A 22,162-nucleotide genomic window follows, 5' to 3' on the forward strand; every position below is an offset into this window, starting at 1 on the left:
GATGTGAGTTAACTCATATGGTTAGTGGGGTTAGTAAATTAGCTACTGAAGTTTGGCTATCTCTAGGTTGCAGAGGAGACCAGATTATGATGTTTGACATGATATGTGGGCTATTTGAAGAAATACAGTAATAGAGATTAATGCAGACGTTCATAATTTAGGGTATGCTGTACTCACCAGAGGAGGCTTGAAGTGGATAGGGTCATTTAAAGATAAAGGACAGGGAGCAATCAGAGATTTCACGTCAGCCATAATTTGTATGCTGCGTTTTAGGAACATAGAATAGAATTTTGAGATTGCATGCACTTTGAGGATGCACGACTGTGGAAAGGAACATCACTTTTTGCATGCGAGTTAGTGCAATATTAGGTACTTTTTCAGAGGCCCTGGAATCAGGCAATTATCTGTCCAGTCCTAGGCTGCTGCTACTAAAATAGAGCTTCAGGTCAGAGGTTGGAAGCATAAAGTAGTGGCTGAAACAGAGATTTAGGTTGCGCTTGTATGAAGCAGTTACCACGTAATAAAAGCAGCGTGAGATAATTTACGGTAAGTAATGCACACATCGAAAAGGAGGTTCTACAGATGCTGAGTGGCTTCCTCGTGGAAAAACCTTAATGCATTTACTTTGTTATCGCAGCGGTACGTCTGGGTACTGAATCCAGATGGCAATCTTTTTAAACTGACAACCCCCTCTAATAATGGTCATGACTTTAACTGGAAGAATGAAGAAATGGCATCCAAAGGCAGAAAGCCCCTTTCATCTCCTAGCCCCCATGTGAAAAAGTAGTGTGCCAACCACGAAAATGGTGTAGTGACAGTAACTACAATATGTCTGACCCTAGCGGTTGATCTATAGAGAAACTATCATAATAGGCGACATTATTTGCGGTGGCTGGAAAATCTCAAAATACGGATTCCAATTGTTTTTGGTGTGTACTTATTTCATGCAGAGATTGGGGCGTCTGCCGAAGTTTCAAGGCGTGTCGGGTATTATTCCCATTGCTAGCTGCCTACTACTTCTGCATTTAATTTAAACCAACCAATAATGGTGCGCACTTGGTTCAAAGTAGCGCATGTTTAATTGTAAAATAGAAATATATTTAAAATGCCATTTTTTATATGCATAGTAGAATTAATTGTTGCTTGGCTATTCGCGTTTTTTTTTAGAGCTGTAGCTCGTTATACTTTCAACTAGAAGGGAAGCGCGCCACCTAGCGACAATTTAGAGATGTACAGTGTGCAGATTTTAATTGTGAACTAGGCTGCATGCATGAATCGAGAGTGACCATTGTTAAATTAAATTGTAATTGTTACTTTATATTATTGCGTTACATATGGCACTTTTTACACAGCGTTAGGAAATAATAACGCCAATATAAAAAAAAGTTTATAAAATGTATATGTCATGCTTGCTGTATACATTTGTCTGATGATCACGTCCAAACGCCATTCTTCTGAGTTTATTGTGAAATGTTGTGGTACGCAAGGACGTTTATAGTCCTGCCAAGTGCCACGCATGTCACGTTGGAGTAACGCATTTTAAGTTCACGCATTAGAGCATGGTCAGTAATTTGTTAAACAAACTAGATGAAGAGAAATCTAAGCGGGATATCTCTTTTTTTACCCTGCGTAGTTGTGGATGACTCTATTCTTTATTATCTGTCTGACAGTGACACTTGGTGGCAGCCAGCTCCTTTGGTCTAAACAGACGTAAGTGCGCTGCTGACACAGGGGAAAGCTTACATGAGCACCTGAAAAGAGGCGCTCTTATCCGACTAGACCTGACAGTGCTCCAGCTCTATGTTGCAGCTGCTGGGAAGAGTATTGGTGCAAAGTAGATGGGGTGGCTTAGCACTTGCTCACTGTAGTGCTGTAGCCAGCCGCCGCAAATGTCAGTCTGTGGACAGAGGGGACGATGAGGGGGGAAACAATAAATACAAAATAAAAAAAACATACCTTTCTCGACGTTCCTGTTGACTCCTGCCGCTCTTCTTCTTGTGGTGTCCCAGCATTCACTGGGACACCAGCTCGGGCTCCTCTGCAATCCCTGTGATGCTTTCATGCTAAACCTAGCATGAAAGCTGCGTCAGGATTGATCTGAGTGGCTTGAACTGCCACTCAGACACAACCTTGGGATCTGTGCAGTTTCTCCAGCCCGGCTATTGAATAAATGCAGGATGGAGAAACCTAAGTGTGAATGTGTGTTTGGTCAGCCTGAGACAGCCAGCCAAACACACATGCGCACTTAGGTGCACTCTCTCCTCATCCCCCCTCCCACTTTCTGTGGCCTGCCCTGCCCCTCACTGCACTGCTGGCTGAGCCATCAGATGAAAAATAAAAAAAATAGTGTAACTATCATTTTATTTTTCATCTCCTAGCTCTTGGCCAGGGGAGCAGTGCCATTGCGGAGGAGCCACCCCTGGCTGTTGCGCATGGTTCATAAAATAAATCCAATTTACTGATATTTGGTCCAAGCTAAGGAAATGAAATAAATGTGCATATCTAAATTCTTCTTGCAGGTGGGAAAGACCATTGAATGAGAAACACTGTTTATATTTTGCAGGGTTTTTGTTTGTAGGCGAGGCAGAGGTTGCCAAGTGACCTTCTCTTATGTGATTTACACTTTCAGCCAGTTCTGACTTTGCAGTCTGATTAATTACCTAGTCATCCTATCAGGCTAAAACCCTTTCAGTTGGCTACACTAAATACTGGTTTATAATGTCGTCACTGCAGGTGGTTACATGCTTTATTTGTCTCAATAAATGTAAACGCATTTAAAAAAGCTTCCTTGTTAATTGCATTCATATGAAGGGATTGGTATATCCCATACAACAGCCAATACATTTTGGCCCATCATAGGCATATCTACACAACTTAGCTGAGCTGCGCTTATGTTCAGTGTGTGTACAGGTTGGTGGTAGGGCCATGCACTTATTAAATGAACAAAACTGCTTTTCTGCACTCACCACAAAACATAACTCAAAGTGTCACACATAAGGCAATCAAATGTCACATAAAGACAGTGAAAGCACAGAAATGTCACACTTACGGAATTCGAAAATTTGACAGCTATGCTGCTGCAAACTCAAGTTTGCGAGCGCAAGCCGCCCTGCTCTTGCTCCGATCCCAATTGTCAACCTCATAACCAAAGACTTCAGGCGCTACTATTTTTCTCCACTCTTGTTTTGATGAGATATTTTTGCACAACCTCTGTCTCTTTATTGTGCTCGAGACTTACTCTGTAATGTTTTTGAACGAGTTTCCAGAACCTGGCCTTAGTAAATCTGGTTTACAGTGCCTTTTCCCAACCCATCCCTTGCACGTCTGTATTATAAGCAAAGGATTGCCTAAATCGGCAACTGATACTTTTGGTTCTCTGCATTTGAGGTTTCTTGGCTTTGTTGGAAGGAGGACTCTCCCAGCCGTAGGACGTTTGTGGTGATTGATTCAAACCATGTGCTTAGTGTGAAGAACCTGTCCTGATTTCAGTGAACTTCTGAGGATCGGACGTACAAATGGGTTAGTACTGAGGTGCCTGCATCTCTTAAGAGTGAGGGTTCTCTCGAGTAGTAATGTGCAATGGACCCCGCCCCCTCACACAACACACTTAGAATATCTGATGGTACTGACCGCCATCAACACAATTCAAATGAGCGGTAAGCCACGCAAGATCAAACGTAGGAGTAATTCGGTAGGTTCATACCTAATAAAAAAATAGATGTAACCCTCGACTTTCATCCAGAACAAAGAACGAGCTACTGACGGAGCATATAAAAGCATGTCAAATGTGAATGGGCATTGCACACAGTTTAGCTTTGCTTTGATGCCAGCAGCATACCCTCGCTACATTTGGGGCTCTTGTGTGCATTCTTCCGTACATTCTTCCAGAGCACGTGGCACATCAGTTTCTCCCTAAACGGGAGACGGTCAGGAAAGGGGCATTACATATGTTCACCCGTCTTTGCAGCTGGTCAGCTTTGTCCAGGGAAGATAGTATCAGAAAATGCCCTCACTAGGATCCTTTATGATTCACACGGGAAAAGGTGAATTGCACCTTATAGTCGGAGTATATGAAAAGGTAATTTAATTACTTAATCTGCTTGAAGTGCTACTGAGGTCACTGTTTTTTTGATGACGTCGATGTTCCTAACCTTGATGTGTCAGCATTATGGCGACAGAGTACACCAAGTTATAAAGTCTGCAAAGGGTCTTGACTTAGTGGCAGAACATTTTTCACTTGCTGATGTGCTTTGAGTTCCAGTTAATTTTGGGCCTTGCAGTTATTAACTGCTAGTGGGGACAAGAACCAAACACACACTTATCTATGTCCTTAACTTTTTTCAGCTTCAACATGTTAAGAGTGTTTTCAACGTATATTCAGCAGGGGAGAATGAAAGTGTATATCATGTGTAGGATGGGGCTTAAGTGAACAGTAAAAATTAGGAGCATAGAAGTTGGCCTCAGAGGGACTTATTGGTTGAGCGGTGATGGTTGGAAAGTTTGAAAGGTCGTTATTTAAAACTTTTCTGCGAGGAAAGGGGGGTTCATTCTAGTGCTTCTTCCCTTAATTCCAAGTTCCTTTAGTCTTTGCCGCCTTCCTTAATCCTAAATCACAATGAGTACAATTTGTGCAGTCAAGAAGCAATATTTTGTCCCCCTCTTTGAATGCTGCTCTTGTATGTGGGCCTTGCAGTGGCTCACCAAATTCCTGTCTATGTGGTGTTAAATGCCTACTGTAATTTCTTATTTCCTATTTTTATATAGTAACAAAGAGTTCAAGTGATCGCAGAGGTGCAAAATCCATAGAAATGTCACCAGCGCCAATGAGATCTATTGGCCAGGCTGCCAAGACACATCAGCATCAGCAAAACCGTATTAGCCAAGTACTCCAAGTGCCAGCGGTCAATTTATACCCGAAGAAGAAAGGCCAAGCCAAGGACCACAGTACATGTAGTGAGTTTAACATCTGCCTTTTGTATGTCTTGCACGTTTATATATTTTACATTGTATAACCATAGCAGAAAAGGAGAATCTGGGGTTGGAGAGTGAGGGATCGAGGGAGAGCCAGAGAGAGACCCCGTGTGTCAGCGAAGTCTCTGTACAGCCGTACCGGCTGCAGTCCTGTGGCTGGGTCATCGTCAACCTATTGCTTTTGCCAGAAATGCCTATAAATGTAGCCTAATTCTGTTCTCCATTCAGTACAACCACGTTAATAGATTGATTAACTACTGTGATGGAACACATTAATAGTTCACAGTACTCTGGTACATGCATAGCTTCACTATAATGTTTAGGTATGAGCCTTACAATTTGCATTTATTGGATATGTGACGACTCGTCAGAAAAAGCTCATTGGAAAATCCCACCTCAAAGCTGCAGGGTCGTCTTCAGAATATACTTTTTAACTGTTGTGTGTGGCTTATACATGTTTTTCCTGGAGAAAAAAAAAAACTAATTTGAAAGGCATGTATGGTTACAGACCAAAACCTAAAAAGCACTGACATTCCACAAGCACTGATCACACCCTTAACTATGACATCACGGTCACATTGCAGAGAATAAATACCACAGTCCACAACAGGGGTGTGAATTTTAATAAAAAATCTACTTGTCCATGGGATAGATTGCTTCATAAATCTACTTGTCCTGTAACTAAATCGACTTGTCCCTTTGGTGCCATATAGTGTGGCGACAAATTATGGCAACCTTCACAATATATAAGAACTCTGCTAATAACCTCACTGATTATGCCAGGGCTTCTACTATGGTAGGGTTTGAATACTAGCAATTTCCTTATTTTGGTACGTTTCCACAGATGTGCATTGTGGGGCTGGGCGTAGCAAAAAGCAATAGTTCCAGGGTTGGAATGCTCTCTTGAGTCTGTGCAAGTCTACTAACTTGCATGTTTTAGAGGTTTTCACCAGCTCTTCTCTAATCTTTACCCATACTGAGAGAGCATGGAAATTTATTCCTGACAAAGGCAGAAGTAAAAGTTCATCCCGGGTTGGCGAAAAAAGTGGTTGGAGGGAAAGTGAAGTTATAAACACTCAATAGATTTTCACATGAGCAAGTCTACACATATATATTTGCTCATGCTGAAATGCAGTTCACAGATATTTCTAGGAGTACCACTTCCTGGCCTACTTGTCTAAGCTCATGGTCAGTCATGAAAGCAGTAAATCTGCATGAACATATATCCTGAGTGCAGTGCCCTTTTGTGACTTTATTTAAAAATTGGATCCCTTGTAAGGTCTGGCGTTAACAAATGCATTTTATTTTTATTAAAATTCAGTCTCTCTCCCCATCAGCTAGCAAGTGACAGCATTGTGCTCTTTCACAAGGGGCATATCAGCACAAAAGTAGGTTTTTTCAAAGCCATGAACTACTGTGACAATGTGTGCTTTTTGAGACCAAAAGATTTCTTTGCTTTTTGCCAGTGTTTAATAGTGAGGGCAGGGGAGCTCCCACAACAATAATTAACAATCATTTTTTCACAAAACCATGTCAAGCAATCAATCAGTCAATCAATCAGGATTCTTATAAAGCGCTGCTAATTATCCATTCAGGTCTCGAGGGACTGGGGGAGGGGAAGCCATGCAGGGGGTACTGCTGCTCAGACAAACTGCTGGATGGCCAGTTCAGACGAAGAGCCAGGTCTTGAGGTCCTTCCTGAATAGAGGCAGATTGCCTGAGATGAAGAGAAGAGAGTTCCAGGTCTTAGCGGCGAGGTAGGAGAAGGGTCTTCCTCAGGTTGTGGTTCAGTGAATCCATGGGATGGTGGCCAGAGCCAGGGGAGCGGAACTGTGTTGTCTGGTGAGCGTGTGGAAGGTGAGGCTGTGGTTGAGGTATGCAGGTCTGATGTTGTGGAGGGCCTTGTAAGCATGTGTGAGCAGCTTGAAGGTGATTCTTTTGTTGATTGGGAGCCAGTGAAGGTCTCGGGTGTCCAGAGATGTGGCTGTGGCGAGGGATGTCAGGATAAGTGTAGTGGTGGCCTTCTGGTTTCTTTGCAGCTTCATTTTGAGCTTCTGGGATGTGCCGGCATACGGTGCGTTACCGTAGTCGAGCTTGCTGCTGATGAGTGTCTGGGTGACTGTTCTTGTGAATTCGACAGGGATCCTCTTGAAAAGTCACACATTGACAAAACCAAAAGGCTCACATACTGGTTTTGCCAGTAATAATCTTGTGAAACTAGTTACATTGATTTTCCATTCTGAATATTTTTTGTTTTTTAAATACTGGCATGCATCAACACATTTTACTAAATGATGCCTCAGAAAAATAATACCTAACATTTTACAGTAGATTAGCAAACCATTTTTTTCCTAGTTGCATTTTTTGTGAATATTTTATTTCGAAAGCAAAGAATCCACAATCTTGCTTTCAAACTTCTGCAAATATTTGTATCTAATCAGAGAGCATTCTGGGAACATTATATGTAGCTTCATATTAGTAAACATTGCAAACATATGTACTCATTTTTATACTGGAACTACTATCAGTAGTGCAGTCTGAGTTTCCAATATTTCCTTAGAGTGCTCACCCTAATAATAAATGCTTTGTACAAATACAAGTTTGAACAGCATTCACCTATGGACACAAATATTACCTTAACTGCAGACAGTGCCCTTAACTGATCCTTGTAGTGTTAACTGGCAGCTAAATGGTTTGTGCTGCAGGGGGCTGGACCTACTTGTCCCAAGAACAAAATAAATATGAAAACGTTTTGTCCTTAATCCTAAACAATATGTATTGGCCATAGGGCTATATGAATTCTATACCCCTGCAGCAATCAAATGTCCTCAGCCTGGTCACATGGAAAGGAAAGTCAGTCATAGTTCCACTGTTGGCACTTAAGGTCCTCACATAGAATAACCTGAGAAGAAATGCTGCTGTGTTTACACCCACAATTAGTAGATTCTTTATAGAGATTTGGTGCTGATTTCCTTCTAGAGAAGTCACTGAGACAAATGGCAGCTGCAGTTCCAAGCTTCAGTAAAAAAAAAAAAAAGTGTTCTTAAAAATTGAATGATTTGGAAACCTTAAGTACCAGTGCCAGTATTTATATTTCATTCTAATAAATATACATAGATGAAATGTTGCTGCAGTTCCACCACAGGTAAAATATAATAAAGAATGCGGTGGGTGCAATCTGATAGAGATAGCTAGTTGCAGATTCCTTACCTTAGAATTTACCCCAGGCATTACTCTGGATCTGGAGATTTTTCACGAGTAATACCCCCACGCACTGTTAGGTGGTGTCGATCGGCTCAGTGTCCGTCGTCGGTGTCTTGCGCTCCGGATATGATGTTGCTGGTCCTATGAAGGCACCACATGACATGCTGACGTCACTTCTTTTCTTGCTGTGCAAGCTCAAAGGAGAGCTTACCCCTCTGTCATTTAGCTGATCTTTTTTTACTTTGTGTTGAAGTTTTTTGAGTGTTGACACTTTTGGTTCGTCAAGGATGTCTTTGCGTAGGACTGGGTTCAAGCCCTGCGGATCCTGCCATTGGATGATGTCCATGACAGATCGGCACCTTGTGTGCCTGTGGTGGTGTCTGGAGCGCAACCATGAACTGAAGTCGTGCTTCGAGTGCCAGGCCGTGAATCGGAAAGCTTTGAGGGAGTGATCCCTAAAGGTACTTGCGGCCCAGCACTCAGCTCAGTGTCGCTCTCGGTCGAGAGGAAGGTCCCGAGAACGGCGTGAAGCCCCCATTCTTCGTCATCCTACTCAAAGTCCTTGGGACGCTTGGGTAAGTTAGGGCACAAGAAGAAGTCAAAGAATAACAAGTGTTCTACTTCACCCTGTCTGTCGATGAGATGAGGGTAAAGGAGCATCGTTTCTCTAGGCCCTCGTCTTCGGAGCCTACGTCTGGGTCGGCTCTGCGCCTCCCCGAGTACTTGGGAACCAGAGCAACCCCTGCCCAACTCAGGGACTTTTGAGGCCATGCACCTCATCTTTGGGCAGACCGGCTCCGCTGGAATGCCTTCAGGCCCCGCTGAGTCAGAACGTTACCCCCCCTTCCATGGGTTCCAAGCAGACAGCTTCAGCCCCGGCTCCAGGGGGTACCCATGGATCCATTCTTGGACCTGAACAGGCATTGATCGTACCGCCTCGACCTTCACCGATGCCAGTTCAGATGTCACTCTCAACGCTGCCAGTGCCCCCTGGGTGGTGTCAACCCTATCCTCATTACTGACTCCAACACGGAGCCAAACCGATGTCGTGCAATACTGATTCAAACTTAGACAGGGGACTTTCTCCCTATTTCGGATCCTGACCCTTATTCTTACTGGGGTACATTGAGGAATGGAGGGGGGGAGTTGCTGGACCCTTAAGATACCAACTACATCTTGGCAGCTCATCTGTACAGGTCAGGGGTTTCAGTCTTCCCCCTATCCCGATGACTGGCTGTTTAAGGGGGACTCTCTTCAGGCTGTCATCTCTCACCTCCAGACTATGGCAGACCTCTTTCATTCACTGGGGTTCACTATAAATGTGCCAAAGTCACACCGTACTCCCTCTCAGATGCTCCCTTTCATCAGAGCTGTTTGGGACACAGTGCACTTTGATGGTTTTCCTCCCAAGCGGCGAGTCCAGAATATTCAGGCCATGATACTGATGTTTCAGCCTCTATCCTGGATTTTGGTGAGAGTGACTCTGAGGTTGCTGAGCCTGCTGGCCTTCTGCTGGTGACACATGCCAGATGACATATCTGGGCTCTGCAGTGGGACTTGAAGTTCCAGTGGGCACAGCATCAGAATAATGAAGCGCAGTTAGGTCAGAGGCATATACCTTTCCCTTCCCCAACCAGATGTGACAGTATGACAGATGTGTCACTACATGGGATGTGGCAGCCACCTGGCAAAGGCGGAGCTCAGAGACATTTGGTCTCCTGCGAAGTCTGGACTCCACATCAGCCGGTTGGAGCTCAGGGCGATCAGACTAGCATTGAAAGCATTTCTTCCCTTTCTCAAAGAGAAGGTAGTGCAGGTGTTCACGGACAACATCACTGCATGTGATACTGTCACAAGCAGAGTGGGGTGAGGTCATAGACCCTTTCTCAGGAGGTTGTGCGCCTCTGGACATGATTCGAACAGCAGGGCATATCTCGGGTAGTTCAGCATCTTGCGGGCTCTCTGAATGTCATAGTGGACAAACTAAGCCTATAATGCGTGGTCGATCACAAATGATGTCTCCATCTGGAGGTGGCGTAAGGTCTCTTTCAGCATTGGGAAGAGTCTTGGTTAGATCTGTTTGTCTCCGCAGAGAACATGCAATGTCAGCAGTATTGCACATTGGAGTTTCCAAGGCAGCACTCACTAAGCTATGTTTTTTTTCTGGAGTGGAGCTCAGGCCTCCTGTGTGCCTTTCCACCCATACCACTTCTGCCCAGAGTTCTCAAGAAGATCAGGAACAATCGGGCCCAAATGATCCTTGTGGCGCTGGACTGGGCCTGAAGAATCTGGTATCCCAAGCTATTGAGCATGTCCATCGATTCTCCCATCATACTGACCCTTCAGGAGGATCTTCTGTTGCAGCTATAGCGGAAGGTTTTCCACACTTCTTGCGTGGAGATGGAGAGGCAGCAGTTGACAGTGTTTGACCTTGCGCCCAAAGTCTGCAACGTTATCTTGGCAGCCAGGCGCGTCTCCACCAAAATGGTATACACCTGTTGTGTTCTTGGTGCCCAAACAAGTCTGATAGTCCCTTCGCTGTCCCTTTCTTTGATGTTCTATTGTTCATACTTTCTTTGACCCAGCAGGCTCTGCTTTGGGCACTCTCAAAGGTTATTTGTCTGCAGTCTCTGCTTTCTTACAGTTGCCTGATCAGCCTTCTTTGTTTAAATCCGCTATTGTAAATGGGTTTCCCAAATGCCTCACCCATGTTACCTCCTTCCCCTTTCATTATGCTCCAATGGGACTTGAATTTTGTTCTGGCATTCTAGATGTGTGCTCCTTTCAAGCTTCCCCACAATTGTCCTCTCAGGCTTCTCACTTTGAAAACAGCCTTCCTTGTGGCCATTACTTCTGCCCACAGCGTTAGTGAGCTGCAGGCATGGCCATCTAAGCAACCATACCTTTCCATCTACCCTGACAAAGTGGTGTTTCACACACAGGCCTCCTTTCTCCTGAAAGTGGTTATGTCCTTCCATGTAGGCTAATCCATCACCTTGCCTACTTTTTACACACCCCGCATCTTTCTAAGGAAGAGGAGAGACTCCAGCTCCTGGGCTCAAAAAAATGTCTGCATTCTACCTTGATTGTACTGAAGAATTCCGGGTGGATGATCAACTCTTTTTTGGTTATATGGGTGTGAAGAAAGTATTGGCACTGGAGATGGGTCGTACTCTTCATTAAAATGTGCTACACATTGGCTAAGAAGCAACCCCCCCCGAGGGCTTGTGTGCTCATTTTACAGGAGCTAAAGCTGCAACCACTACGATGCGGAGTTCCAGTCCTGGACACCTGTCAGGCAGCAGAGTGGGCATCCTTGCACATGTTCACCAAACACTGCTACCTGGACAGTCAGGTCCGTAGGGACAGGCACTTTGCCCATTCGGTCCTGCAGAACTTTCTGGTGTGATCTTGGTTCGCAGACCCACCTCTGGGGATGGTATTGCTTGGGTATCTATTCCAAGGTAAAGAATCTGCAGCTAGATGTTTCTCGCAGATGGACAAGTAACTTACTTTTGGTAACGCCTTATCTGGTAGAGACACGCTGTTGATATTCTTAAGCACATTGAATGAAGTGCCTAAATCTAGATGTCACTCTTCTCATCTCATCCTGCATATTAAAAGAAAAGTGGAATAATTTGTAACTTCTGGATTGCCGTGGATGATGTCAGTGGTAATCTCATGCATGGTATGCCAGTGTGGCATGAATTATATTCCTTTTTATTTGCTTTGAGGTGGTGCTGGGGTAATATGGAACGTGTAAATGACTGTTTTAGATTATGGATTAGAACCATAATGTCCCTTCCTTTGTGTATACTTTTTAATGGTCAACCCATTTTCAGTTATTTGCTTCTGTAGATCTCATTGTAAATACAGTGTTGTGATAATTCATAGCATTAATACTAGAGCGTTATTAGCTCGCATGAGAAAAGAACACACTTGAAAATATAATAACTCATAGCCATAAATTGGGCAAAATATTAAAAATCATTAGTGGGAAAGAAGGTTTATGTACTCTCTAAACACAAATGAACACCCTTTTGAATGTACTTTGGCTTTGTTTTCACATCAGCAACAGGTTCTCCGCAGAAATCATCACTGTTGGCAGAGGACAGCAGCAGCAAAAGACAGTCAGAGGACACCATATCGATGGTATCATCCTTGCACTCTAGCCCTCCTGGATCTCCCCAGAACTCCCCGCACAAAGGTACGAGAAAGGATTTAAATGTTCTCAGTTACCTTGTACAAAGTGTAAGTACATTTTATTGAAGTACGGACTGTTAAGTGAGCGGGCTTTCAGGAGTGTACTCGAAGGGAAGATCCCTGCACAGTTGTGCGTCGTACAGGATGTCACTGGAGATGGCTTCTTGGTGTGTGGATCTTTCAGCCCGTTAAGACGAATGAGGTCTACCCACCTTCGGTTTACGTCCTTGTTTTTATTATTATGGTATATCCCTTTCTTCCACTTCTCTTGAAGCATTGGAACTGCTTCAAACTGCTGAGCCCACCCTGATCTCTGGGTATTTGTTTGGAGAAAGAATGAGGTTTCATTGGTAGAATAGGAGTTCATCAGAAAATTGTTTGCTTCCTTTTGCATGTAAGGGATCATATACTGATACTACCACATGCATGACATTATAGCCATGCCTCTGGTGATGCATTGCCTGGCTGCACCTCTTCTACTGTTAAATATGTTTTTGTTTGGATTCTCTTCAAGTCATCATATGTACATTTTCCTGCCTTAACACTCTAATTTGCATGAATGTTTCCCATATCTTTGTCAGTTGGGGAAATTTTTTGGTTGGACATATGTTTGCTGTGTGCTTCAGAAATTAACAATTTATCATTGGGGAAATGTATTTGTTGATGGGTTTCCCAGGTAAAGACTGCAAAATAACTATGGAACCCATTGATGCCATAAAAATGCACTCATGTGTAACCTTTACTGCTTGAGATTGTCCACGATCTGAAGGGGGTCAGCGGTATCTCAGGCAGAACCTAGCGAGTCCCAGATTAGAGTTACTAAAAAGTAGTGGAAACTTGATGGCCTCCTTGGTGATACCATATCCTTGATTAAGGTTTTTCGAGCAGTCTGTGGTCTTCTTAGCAGTGTCTGCCTCTGTTCCTCACATACATTACGACATCATTTATTGAGCCCCGTAGTATGCCCAGTGATGCTTATATTAAGTTACAGCGTGGTCGTTTTATGAATTTTCTGTAGAATGAACAGTATTACCTTTTTGCCTACTGTAAAGCACTCAACTTTGGTACACTGTCTTCGACCCTTGCTAAACTTTAATATTTATTTTTTCAGCGGGTCTCCCACTCCTGTCTGTTACATTTGGATCGTCCTCATTGCTTACCTGCGAGTCAGGCCACAAGAGCAGCAGCCATCGTAGCTACGGAATAGGTGGGGGATACTTGCAGAAGAGAATCCAGCAGATCACAGGCAGAGCAGCACAGGATGCAGACTGCAGTCAGCAGAAAGAGGCGGAGGAAGAGCAGCATAGAAAAGAGGCAGGACAGGAGAGCAAGCTCAGGAAAAGGATGAGATCCCCCTTTGGACGCTTTAGGGAAAGGAGCAGCTCGAGGGACAGGCTGGTTTCACCCAGCAAGGCTAAAATAGAGGACACAGAGGGGGCACTTGTGTGTGAACAGCTACAAAGCTCAGGTGCTTCTCACAGCAGCCAAAAAGACCCCGACACATCCAGCATTTGTAGTGGTCAAGGCAGCAGCCACCCCTGTGTTTGGCTCTGTCCACAGATAGGGTCTAAAAGAAGGAGGACGCTTTGATTCACTGCTTGCCCAATGTGGCTGCTGAGAAATTGGTGTCATTGGTTGTTTTGAAAAAGGAAGCTAACATAAGTTCGCAAAATAGGCAGAAAAACTCTATAATTTGCCACACTGTCATATAACTTAAGCTGATCAAAGTTTGCAGTTTTTGGAGGGCTGCAATTTTTTTTCTTATGTTCTGATACACCTTATTTACAGAACAGAAAATGGCGGCAAGCCCTGATAGAGGTACTTTTAAATGTTACCCCGTTCTGTATGTCCAGTAATGCGTTGTACCGTTCGACATCTTCAGCCAGTCTTGCAGTCCAGTTGTGCTTCAGTATTTATTTGCAGTAACTGTTAACTCATGTAAAAATGCATTGTGTGTCAGTTTAGGATTGAACCAGAAGGATTACTTAAAAGTACTGCAGAAGGAATATATCACAGTTTGTTGCAGAAAGCCAGCATTAAATTGCAGCAGACAAGTATCCTTTGTAACAGCAGTACTACCAACAATGAGTCACTGTGACATTCCTTATTGAGGGTGAACTTTATTGCTAGCATGCTCGCCATTTGTTCCTGCATTCTCGCACTCTGCTGGGTAGATATTTTGGGATAAGGTTTACCAGTTAGCATTAAAGGCAGTTGGCTTTCAGAAAACGTATTCATAACAGAATGGCCTTTTAAACATGTAAAAACCTAAGAAAGTCCAGGGAAAGTGAGCAGAGGATATTGTAAAATACTTATGGTATGCCAAGAGTGAAGGGGACTCCCCCTTACCCTAACCATGCATAGCAGAACCAAGGATTTTTCAAGTTTATGCTGGTTCCAGTATAAATGCTGTTAAACTTCTGAATGTTTTGTTCAGTACATTGTACTGGCAGCCAGCAGGCCTTTATTGCTCAATAGTACATCTTTAAATTCAGATGACCGACCTTTGTTATTTTGGAACTGTGAGTAGAACTGTTGACCATCCAGTCAGCCAAGCTAAACTATTTTATTAATTCTTCTTTTTGTACTTTTGTCCTGGCTCTATTAGTTCTTGAAACACGGAAACATAGAGTATGTTCCAAGAACGAAGTTAATATAACTTATAAATTCGAAAGGTACATGTGAAAATCATAATTAGAATCTGATATCTTTGTTAACAAAGAGTACTAGCAAAGACCTTTCCAGATATGGCGTGGCTCTTTATATTACCATCTAAGTGAACATTGTCCATATAGTAGTTTCTTCAAGAATAGTGTAAGATATAGTACACTTTGCAATAATTTAAATCCATATCTAACGAGCAGTGGCTTTGCTACCTTAACTGTATTCCAGCAAGTAGGAAACAGGCAAGTCATGTCTGCTAACTGTTGAGCTAGTGCTTGGCGAGGAAAGTGGTGAGGCATGTAAAGGTTGGTGTTACCACCACATAATGCCACCTCATAATAATTGGATATTTCATTGACCATCTCGTCCAAATTTGCTTGCGCTTTGCCTGAGCACTGCTTTGGATTGGATCTATGAAATTGTCTTCCCTGTAGAAAAGTGTGAAAGGCATTGTCAAGCAAGCCTCCCAGCATATTTTTAAAGCATTATACCCAAACCTTTTATGGGCAGTATCAGAACATACCACCTCTTTATAATGCATTTTCAAATGCCATCTAATTGGCATTTGATCAGACAAATGACCGATGAACTGGCTTTCCTCTGTGCAACTCCCATGTTCTAAAAATCTGCAATTTTTAAAATTGAGCTCCTGATCTTGATTTTCAGATGTATGTTTTCAGCTTTAATATGACAGACTTTGTGGGACTTTAGTATTTACTATTTTTTATAAGTCAAAGTTGTAAATTAATTTGATATAAAGATTCGTTTTTGTTTATAATAAAACAATGTAGGTAATTAAAATATGATATAGCATTACGGTAATTCTATTACCTCCGAGGATGCAAATAGTTATTCCAGTGAACGTACAAAGAATTCATGATAATTGAATGTAGGAATGCATTTTTCCACTAGAAAAAATTATTTCGCATACAAGTTGCAGACTAATGCCCCTCATTCAGAAATCACCATTCATAAAGATAATAGATGAGTGACGTCCTTAAAAACTATATTTATGAGTAAAGATAGGCCTACTTGTATGTTAAATGTATACTATTTTTATGAAATATTTTACATTTCTTAATTTCACTTTTTGTAATTGAAGATGTTTTCTGTGGGCATCGAGCACATTGTATCTAATAAGAGAGAGCCAGTTACACCACATGGGAAAGTACAGTTAAGGTGAAGGCCAGGAAATGCATTTAAGTTTGGGAGGCAAAAAACATGAGCAGCGAGTAAAAGTAAGAACTGAAGTATTTTTCGAAGTTGGTGAGCATTAGTTACTGATATTTCAATTGAATTACGAATAGGGGGTTAGTACACTATATCGTTTGTAGGATATTCCAAATGCAATGAAGATGACTAAGAAAGCGTGGATCACAGTCTTGCTTTTGTAGATGGCACATGCTCCTTGGTAGAATGTTTTCTTGCTTCTGCCTGGCATGTAGTGCTTGACAGTTGGTGACGGCAGCTTGTTATAGTGAAGGTGAGTGGTGTCAGATTTTGTGTCATGGTGGTGTTGGAGATTGAAGCATCTGATGACATGGAGCGCACAGTGTAGTTTAAGTGGAAGCAGGGTGGTTTTAGTAGGCCACTAAACAGGAAACGTGTGCCTGCATTCAAAGCTCTCCTGAAATCAGGAGGTAGGATGAGTGATTTTTTTGTGTAGGTGCTAGTCTTAAGGTTCATCAGTATTTAAAGTGAATGCGAAATACACGTTTTGATTGAGTGTGTATTCACTGGATTTTGTGTAGGTTTTTAAAATGGGGTGATGCGAGTCAATGAGGGACTGAAGACTAAGGCTTCCATAAATGTGGTTGTAGTAATTTGTGGAGTATCTGTAAGAATTCTGTCCTGTGAAGATGATATTTTATGTAGTATCTAAATGGTAACTAATACAGAACACCATAGTCAAATATTTAAGAAGGAAAATAGTTTTGGATCGAGTTGGGACATCTTAAGTTTACTAAGTTTACTTGGAGTGAACATAAGTTCAGCTTGTGTCTTAGTTGCTGTAGTGGCTTTTTAGCGATTAAATAACCTGGTCAACTCAAACATAAACACAATAGGCAAATGGAAGAGAAAGGACAATATCACATTTCTTCTATTTTGTCTTTCTACGCTGGTAAGTGTTGATAAGGAAAAGCTTTTGTTTTGGGATCCTCTTCGCTTCATGTCCTTCACTTAAAAGAAACACAATTTATGTCAAGTTTTATCAATGTGTTCCGTTTCCTTATTTTAATACGTTTCCTTTTTCAATTTTTTTTTAATGAACGTCTACAATTCAAATACAGTATGAATGTTTTTCTAGGTACTAAAACAAAAGTTTTACACAGACACTGGCCCTCCTCCCACATCTTGCCCTCATGCATTTGCCTAGTATTCCTGTGAGGATTTGAGGAGGCGGTGTTTGTATTTCAGTGTCATCGTGGTAAACTGAACATTAAATAGAAGAATGCTTATTGGGGGTTGACTGTGAATAACCCATTTTATACTGAACTCTAGATCATTACTGGTACTTGTAGCTTGTGACATCGTCAGGTGCGATGGTGTAACCTGCAATAGGTACAAGGCACAATCATCTGAGTCTTGCAGTTGGCAGTGGTGTTACCTTTGTATAAATGGTACAGTGGGTTCAATAATAAATGTTTTCCTTCGGTCGTTTTCACTTATGGTGGTTGATTGTTTTGTTTTAAGAAACGCCTGTCCTTTTCAACTGCTAAGACCCGCATTAGGCTTAGGCGAAAACAGGATTTTCTGCCCAAATCTGCATTACAAGCCCCTTTTTATACAACATTGGGTAGGTGATACCATGGTTTATTCTGGTGATAAATCCACCATGTCAGACCTGGTGGAATGTGTCCCAAAGGTTCGGTAAGGAGTTCAGGGATATCTTGTGGTAAACAATGCAGTGAGATGGTTACTCTCCTATACCAATAATCAGTGACTAGGGGATCACTTCTACTGCTGAAGTAATAACATAGTTTGGGATGACAGAAAACCTCGGCTTTAGCAATACCTTTTAACTTGTAATAGTGCCATCAGAGACCATACTTTATAAAATGTGACCAATATTTATATTGTTTTCAATTATCTTATTTTCTCTAAAATGAGAACGTTTTGCTTTGTTTAGGCTATTCCCTCATACCATCCACCAAGTCTGATAACTTCTCAGACTCCAGCCACAGCGAGATCTCTTCGAGGTCCAGCATTGTCAGTAACTGCTCCGTTGACTCAATGTCTGCTGCCCTCCAAGATGATAGGTTGCTACCTCACAGTCATATTGTAATGGATTCGCCAGGGCCTTCTGAAAGAAGAGAACACCATCACACAGTGGGCAGCCACAGCCAGCCTTACAGCAGGTAAGATAAGGGGCGCCTTTATTATTAAATAACGACACAGAGCTTTAAAATAAATCTCATGTATTATTTTAAGATCACCTCTAATTTCCATTTCCCAAATACACTTTGCAAAACTTAAAGCTTGGGTCCGACTGTCTGTTATGTTGACTGTAGCGATAGAGCACACCATGGTTAACTCAAAGCACACCTACACCTACTCCTGGAGACATCAGGTGTTCCCCCACACCCAAGCCACCTAACATGTAAGAGGGTGCCAAGGTGGGAAACTTGGTCAAAGGTGTGTTCCCCATCAATATCACCAGTGCTTATCTCTTCCCATGACCTAAGGGGCGAAAAGCAAAGTCTCAACTGTAGGGTAGTGTTTGCCTTTCAGTACCGTTCTTTTCATTTTTAGAGTTCTGAAAGATTTATGCTGAGATGCAAATCGGAACCTCTCCAGTATTTACTTCAGGAATATTAATGGCTATTTGGCTAATATTTAGCAGAAGTAAAATAAATATTGTAATCTCCTCCAATGTAAAGCAGTATGCTTTGTTTACCTTTGGTCCAAAAATTACTGAAATGTCTATCTATCTATCTAGCTATCTATGTGTGTGTGTGTGTGTGTGTGTGTGTGTATATATATATATATATATATATATATATATATATATATATATATATATATCCTGCAAATAATTGAGTTTTCATTCGTTATACGGCAGCACCATAGACAAATTTCACTGCTGCCATCACATAGACAGGACAATCTTCCATGTGTTGATGCTTGTTCATTGTTTCAAATAAAGTGCAAAAAATCGTGCTACCTCAAAATACAAATTAAATGTCAACACGTTTCGGCTAACGCCTTCTACCGGACATATATATATAATTTTTTTTAATTAAGTAGCATGATCTGGATCACTTCGTTCTGGAGACCCAACCTCCAAGAGTCCAAGTATTTTTTGGATGTTCTAAGCAAATTTTTTACAGTAGGTAGAACAGTTCGAGACTATTGCCACATATCCCTAATATTTAATTAAGAAAGGAAACCTTGTACCGTACAATGTAATACATGTGGGACAACATTTATTTCTCGATTGTTTCTCTTGGAGGGGATTTCATTTCCAAGTACCTAGTTTCATGCCTGCTAAATATACTTCCGCACATTTTGTTAGAGGACCTTGGAGTTGTCATTTGACATAATCATAGCAGCTTGTTGTCATCTTCATAAGACATACTCTTCATTTAATAATACATCTATCAGTATTAGGTGAGATCTGATTAGTATAGCTTTTTATGCTAGAGTTCTAAAATAAATGACTGGTAGAGTTGAATCCCTGGAATAAGGCTTTTATTCTATCCTTTCCAAGATCTTTAATCTGTCCTTTCTGATGCCCTCACTCTTCTGTTTTTAGGGCCTTTTGAGTTGGTAGGACTCTGTGAACCTCGCTCTGTGCCATACGATTCTAGTGGACCACAGTAGAGCCATAGACCCAACTTACATGCTTTGAGGAGGAAGCCTGTGGGATAGTTATTCTGCACTATGCCCCTCTCACTTAACCAGAATCAGATCACCTCTCAGCTCCCCTCTTTATGTTTTGGCTACCTGTCTTTCAGTAAACCAGTTTGACATGTTTAGAGTCCTGACTTACACTGATACCAGGCTTCAGTACATAATATTAAAATATGTTGTAGTTTGAAAAGGTATTAACACTCTCTTTAAAGCTCTGTAAACCTCTTGAACCATAGTCCAAATTCCTAAACTAGGCAGGCAGAAGCACCACATCTTGCTGGTTTGCTGCTCTTGCTTGTAATTGTATTCTGAAATAACCAGACATATGTGACAACAATACCATAGGAACAGATGGTTCATTATCCTCCGTAGAAGCTCAGATTTCATAAGCATCCACGTTTTTAATATATTTATGGAGGATAATGGTGGTAGAACAAGGCTATATCTTTACATTCCAGACTGCCTATTGAAGAAATTATGGTGTTGTCATAGTAAATGCAGTATTTGGTTTAGAATGATGGATGAGAAGGGAGCTCAGGAGGAAAACGCATGCATCTTTCATTGTGATTTGAGTAGACTCCTAGTTCTTGAGGATGTCAACTTATGAAGGCTGTTGTCCAGATGTTTGCTGGTGGCAGCCATTTTCAGTGTTTGCATAATGCACTAGACCCCTAAGCAAATAGGAAACAATTGGAGTGAGTCCAACTTATTGGCCTTCACATTCTTTAGAGTTTTGCTTTATTCAAATAATATACCCATTTATTTTTTAATAAAAAAATTGCAATTGTGCGTTTGTTTTTATGGTTATTGTGGCAGATAAACTAAATCCTCTGCTAAGCATATTATTCATTTGTATATTTTGTCATTAAATACAGCTGGTCACCAGCAAGGCATGCAGCAATCAGAGCGTCCTGTGTCACATCAACCATGAGCAACGAAGAGATCTCTCATGATCACATTCTCCTAGATGCCGTTGACAGCGGTCGTGGAAGTTGGACGTCGTGTTCCAGTAACTCTCACGATAACTTCCAGCCTTTTCAGAACCAGAAAAACTGGGACCTCATGAACTCGTACCGCCATACGCATTTAGATGGACCTATTGCAGAAGTAGACCCCACAAACTGCTACACAGAAGATTCTGGTTTAAATCCAGACAGCTGTTCTAAACATAACAGCCAATCAAAAGATAGTGTGGAACTCGATCAGTCTCGGCAAAGCTGGACCTCGTCCAGTTCTCAGTCTGATACCTACGAGACCAACTATGGGACAATCAAGAGGCGAGTACTAGATAATAGTGCAGCGGAGCAAGATGAAGTATTGGACTCTAAGACAAGCACTGACACATCCATTAAAACTGTCACATCAAGTACATCGAAAGGCCTTATAGGTAAGCCAAGGTAGAAGCTTGCGTGTTTGCATCTGTTTTTTTTTCCTCTTTCAAATTGAGCTGTCAAGAAATGACATCAGCAGATCTGGCCTTAGGTTGCTAATGTAGCTTCACATACACAGCACTCCAATAACATGTTTCATCTCGACTCCATTTGCACGAAGACTTCATTTTTTATATGTGCTCTTTAATGTATCACTACATGGTTGCATAAACAACCATTTTTAAAAATGTTTCTGAATAATTTGATACTGCATGGCATCTTGCTTTCTACTTACTCATCATTCCATTTACCATTCCACGTGCTTCCATATGAATTTGGATACAAAGCTCAGAACATGTAGAACTAAAAATAATGTTGCATGTTTGTCCCAAGGTATTTTAATCAGAGGACTTTCAACGTGTATCTGTATCATGTGGCTAAGAGGCATTCAAGACAAACCCATTCTACTCTTACTGTTCAGTATCGTAACATTGACACACCTTTTCTCCCAAACTTGTTCTGAGATCATCTGTATGTACTCTTAAGGGATCGTCTATTTATTGTACTTTGATGTTCATTATTTAATGCAGCTTCACGTACCATAAAAGGTACCACTGCGGGATAAAGTCGGTATCTAGGTTACTACATGACACATTGGTACAACACATTAAAGTCCAGTATAACATACATTTTGAATCATAGTCTGGACCCTGGGTTGGTTTATTTGTAGTGAGCCAGACCCACATCTTCCAGAATTAATTGAACACTTAAATAGAAGCCTTGAATCTTGAACATGGTATCTCTGACTTGATGAAGACATCTGGGAATCTTGCATTACTAGGTCTTAGTCGTTCTATTGTTACTGAAAACAAACACAAAAGTGTTTCACGTTAAAT

At 41.8% G+C, this 22,162-nt stretch overlaps 1 protein-coding gene across 1 annotated transcript in view; it reads left to right on the plus strand.

Moving 5' to 3' along the window:
* Nucleotides 1-22,162, plus strand: part of RAPGEF6 (Rap guanine nucleotide exchange factor 6) — an 822,369-nt gene that overhangs the window by 760,375 nt on the left and 39,832 nt on the right. The window contains 4 exon segments of the mRNA XM_069201702.1: nucleotides 4,765-4,953; nucleotides 12,248-12,382; nucleotides 18,173-18,401; nucleotides 20,772-21,283. Of these exon segments, the coding sequence (XP_069057803.1) occupies nucleotides 4,765-4,953; nucleotides 12,248-12,382; nucleotides 18,173-18,401; nucleotides 20,772-21,283 (1,065 nt within the window).

This window comes from Pleurodeles waltl, chromosome 7 (assembly GCF_031143425.1).
Source record: "Pleurodeles waltl isolate 20211129_DDA chromosome 7, aPleWal1.hap1.20221129, whole genome shotgun sequence".
In the NCBI taxonomy this organism is placed as follows: Eukaryota; Metazoa; Chordata; class Amphibia; order Caudata; family Salamandridae; genus Pleurodeles; species Pleurodeles waltl.